This window comes from Rhagoletis pomonella, unplaced genomic scaffold, assembly GCF_013731165.1.
Source record: "Rhagoletis pomonella isolate Grant_MI unplaced genomic scaffold, Rhpom_1.0 Rhpom_scaffold_00005, whole genome shotgun sequence".
NCBI lineage: Eukaryota > Metazoa > Arthropoda > Insecta > Diptera > Tephritidae > Rhagoletis > Rhagoletis pomonella.
The window spans coordinates 873,114-877,423 of NW_023458559.1; the positions used below are offsets into that span (position 1 = coordinate 873,114).

At 36.8% G+C, this 4,310-nt stretch overlaps 1 protein-coding gene across 2 annotated transcripts; it reads right to left on the minus strand.

Annotated features, from left to right (window-relative positions):
* Positions 1 to 1,734: 1,734 nt before the first annotated feature.
* On the minus strand, positions 1,735 to 2,816 carry LOC118739787 (replication protein A 32 kDa subunit-like). 2 transcript variants are annotated; one of them, XM_036471295.1, is made up of 4 exons: positions 2,714 to 2,816; positions 2,603 to 2,658; positions 1,920 to 2,494; positions 1,735 to 1,864 (listed from the first exon to the last, which is right to left on the minus strand). In XM_036471295.1, the coding sequence occupies exons 1-4, from the start codon at positions 2,727 to 2,729 to the stop codon at positions 1,786 to 1,788; spliced, it is 726 nt and encodes a 241-aa protein (XP_036327188.1). In that variant the 5' UTR covers positions 2,730 to 2,816; the 3' UTR covers positions 1,735 to 1,785. The 2 variants fall into 2 exon arrangements, with proteins under 2 accessions (XP_036327188.1, XP_036327189.1); XM_036471296.1 differs by lacking the exon at positions 2,714 to 2,816 and having other exon boundaries at positions 1,773 to 1,864; positions 1,920 to 2,481; positions 2,603 to 2,619.
* Between the last annotated feature and the right edge of the window lie 1,494 nt (positions 2,817 to 4,310).

Consider the following 4,310-nt stretch of genomic DNA (forward strand, 5'->3'; position numbering starts at 1 on the left):
ATCTGGGCGGGGTTGTTGTAGCCGCTACAACAACAACAACAACAACAGTAACACAAATACAAACCCTACAGCAACCAATCACCGGGCACTTCATTTTAATTAAATTTACACAAAAAAATTTATTGAAAATCGCTTCAAAGTCACTGAGATAAACCACCGCCAAGATACACATAAAGAAAGAAGCAAAACAGAAATAGCAAACTTCAAAATTACGAACGTCACATACTTTTTTTCTCAATTGCTATTACAAATGGCTGCTTCTCAACCGATCAGATAATGCAAAAGAATGAGACAAAAGAATATAGGAGAATTCTACTGCCTAGAGGGTTATAATCCCGAAGTGCGGCCGAAGGCCGCCTACGCAGAAAGGTGTTCTCTGCAAAAGGTGTTCAGCCCCCTTTTTTGGCAACACAGAATAATCCATAAGTGCGGCCGAATGGCCCCTACGTAGAAAGGAATTCTACGCAAAAATACATTTGTTAAAAATAAACTTTTTTTTAAAGACTTGTTTTTTCTATTTTTAATTAACTTTTTTATTTTTTATTCAAAATCGCCCGATATCTAATTAAGATAATTTCTTTTATTAAAAATCCCACGGTTTCTGTTAGTAGGGTCATATTCCACTTCAAACTGCTCAGTTTGCCTAAGAAAATTCCGTTTTTCCCCCTTTTTCAAACGGTTCCCTAGAGGCCTGTGGGAGGAGCCCAAGGGGGGCGTACGCCTTTTTAGAAAGCAGGGAATGTCCTTTTTCTAGTGGGCGGGGTTAGGGGGCCCCGCCCTCTCCCCCTTCGCCCTCACCCCAAAAACGATGGGAGCACTACTAAACATTTCCCACGGTAAGTTGCAAATATCTCGAAAACGTATTCATAGAAAAAGATTAGCTCGATTTTCGAAATCACCGAGCAATTCTACATAGGAATTGGACAGTGGCGTCCATAGAACATTTTTGCTGTGAACCAGTGGAATCAAAGTACCAGCGGAGGTTAGAACGTTGGGTTCAAAAAGTATTTTTGATGTTAAAATTGTACTTAAATTCGGTAAATTGTACTGAAACAAATAATTTTTAGCAAAAAAAAACCGACTTAAAATATATATATATATATCTATGCTTCAATGATCGGATCTAACCCAAATTAGTATCGGACCACTTCTGAGACACTACCTTTTAGTTGCAAAATGAATTATCGAAATCGGTTGACGTGGTCCAAAGTTATGCGGTAACATATAAAAAAAAAATTAAATAAAATAAAAAATAAATAAAAATAAAAAAATATTCCGAGAAACTGATGACCTACTTTTTTGGAAGTCGGTTAAAGAGTATAATTGTACTTAAAATATCAACACTGAAAAAACCGATTTAACCAAAGTTCATCACTTTATCAAACGATTTTGGTGGATAAATGCTTACATCTCTCCAACAGACAGGTGGTCGCTTTTGCTTCCAAAACATAAAAAGCAAATGAGCCCAACGGACGAGGTAAGAATGTAAGGTAACTAGCCATACAAGTCAAATAATAAAAAATTGTATGCTATTATATACCAAGGTACGTTCATGAAACAATGCGGATAAATTAAAGCAATTTATCCCTTTATCACTTTACATGAAGACCCCTACTATAAGAGGGCGCGGGGTGGGGTCTTCACCTTCAGAATCAAAAGGGGCCCCTCTACACCCAATTTTTATTTTTTTTGCTGGTGTCGATTTGAACTAAAAGTTAAAAAAAAGACGTAACAAACTTTATGGTAAAAATCCTTTTTTGAATAAACAATTTTAATTTACAAGCTTTACTCTGAACTTACAAAATGGTCAGCATCAAAGCTAGAATATATATGTCCTTCCGATATCAAAAACTCAATTATGGCGCTGAAATCAACAAAACATGTTAAAATATAATAATTGACTTTCGACAAAAACTTACTTAATCTCATTGGCACTAATATGATTAAATTTAAGTTGTAGCTCTTTTCGACCGATACCCTCCGTAGTCATATTATTTTTAACAGCTTGAAGCACAGCCAATTGCTTGCCTTCTAGACCGAGATAACTACTTCCATCGCCATCACTCGGGTTGAAACCAATTGCTCCAATATTTGTACTTATCATTTGATCACTGCATTTAGCAAATTCTTCTGATTTTAGTCGAGCATTAAGCACCTCTAACATATGAGTACAAATTTCGTTCGAGTTCATTACGGCAATCATCTTAAAGATCATTAACATTTTCTGATGACCCTGAGTACGAACACTTCCGTAAAGTCTGACATAATTGTTAAGCATAACATCTGGACACTTCAGGGAGTCGCCTTCTTCCAACCAATAATGTGCCTCAATTTGTCCAGAGTGGTCCTCCAATGTATACGTGATTTTAGTAGACGATATATCAATTGAACGAACCATAGCTACAGAAGTAATCATTCCAAATGCCATATCAAACATTTTAAAATTTCCTTCTTGTGATAGCAGAATTTGTTTAATAAAAACTGGAGCAATACCCTTGAAGAAAATATGTCAGTTTAAATCAATCATGTATGTATGTACACATGATAAAAACATTACGTTAAAACATTTTTATCATGTATGTACATATGTGGTTTTCTTCACCTCTGCCGATGATCCTCCCTGGCTGGCATTCTGCGCTGAAGCTGAAGTTCCACTCACTATGATTTTGTTTATATATATATAATGAAAATTTAAAACAAATCAATCACCTACCAGATATGTCCATCATCAAGTTAAATCAAAATAAAAGCAGCGCGCAATCTTACGGGGAATCGATATTGGTAGGAATTGCAGCGATTAATCATTTTGTTAAATTAATCGATTACACATTGGATACACGTTGCCCCTATTAGGCAGTGGTTACGCCACCAATTTCGAATGGCAATCACCGTGCAATTGCTGTTGTGCACAGTAGGGAGTGAGAGAAAATTCGAGAACGAACAGCCACATGATTGGGAAAATTTTCTTTAAATTCGGTCCAAATTTGAAAAAAGAAAAAAAAAGAGGGGGAAATCTTTAGCTATTTGTACAACGATTTCGGGGGGGGTGAGAGGGGGGCGAGGGGGGAGGGGGCGTCGCTCCCCCAACCCCTCCTCCCCTAAAGACCCCTTGGGAGCTGTTTGAAAACAGCGGAAATTTGGATTTTTTCCAAAACGATTATAACACTCAGTACTTCTTTCTCTGTTGCCCAAAAAGAGGGGCTGAACACCTTTTGTAGAGAGCACCATTCTGCGTAGGCGGCCTTCGGCCGCACCTAGGGATTATTAAGTAGAATTCTCCTTTCTGTGTTGCCGAAAAAATTGACTGAACAACTTTTGCAGAAAGCGTAGCGCTTAGGGATTATAACCCCCACTAAGTAGAACTCTCCTTTCTGTGTTGCTAAAGAAGTGGCGCTGAATGCATTTTGCAGAGATGTTTCGTGGATATTTTTTTTTTGACAGCTCACCTCGGAAACTTTCAAAAATATCATATTTCCAACCCAAATTATTACTAAATTAGTGCACAGATATAGTAAATATTAATTTTGTAATAAAGCGTGAACTGTTGTCTACAAGTGTGTGTAAAAGGTTTTTGATTCGATTCACGCGTTTGGGAACAGCAACCCAAAATCGTTGTACAAATTCATAAAGAGTACCCAAATATAGAGGAGCTTTTTACGATTCTAAAAGTGAACAACCCAGAGCGCGAAGGCTTTTATTTAAAAAAGTTATTAACTTTTAAAGTTCCACAATTCACCATAAAAATTTCATTGATCACATGGAAGTGGTGGAAATGAACACAGACATTGGTGCTGCCAGGCGATGAGAGTAGTAAAAAAGTGGGGGGTTTTATATTCACCTTATATTGAAATACTGTTTTATATAAAAAAAAGCGACGCAGGCGAAGTGTTGATTTTAATAAAAATTTTCATGATTTATCGAATTATAAATTTTTTAAAAAGCGCTGCAGGCGAAAATTTATCATTATTTATTTATCGACGTACTGTTTTTTTTTGAAAAAAGCGCCGCATATAATAAAAAATTGCGCGATTTTTTATCAAAAATGTTCATTATTTATCGATGACTTGATTTGTTTGAAAAAAGCGCCGCAGGTGAATCCGCACTTATGGATTATAACCCTCACTAATGGCCGTTTGCACCATGTCTAGTTAACGCTAACTGAAGGTACATCCTTCAGTTAAGCACGTTAACTGCTTTATCGATCACATGTTATATGATGGGTGTCGATAACATCGATAAAGATGTTTAACTGGGAGTTAGAACTAACTAGACATGGTGCAAACGGCCCTAAGTGTTGGGTCATGGTTGGG

What these genes read in the sequence shown, in the direction of transcription:
- LOC118739787 (XM_036471295.1), bottom strand. An exon ending in AGGGAGGATCATCGGCAGAG is followed by an intron (nt 2,495 to 2,602) that starts GTGAAGAAAACC and finishes ATTTTCTTCAAG; the next exon opens with GGTATTGCTCCAGTTTTTAT. An exon ending in ATTAGTGCCAATGAGATTAA is followed by an intron (nt 1,865 to 1,919) that starts GTAAGTTTTTGT and finishes TGTTGATTTCAG; the next exon opens with CGCCATAATTGAGTTTTTGA.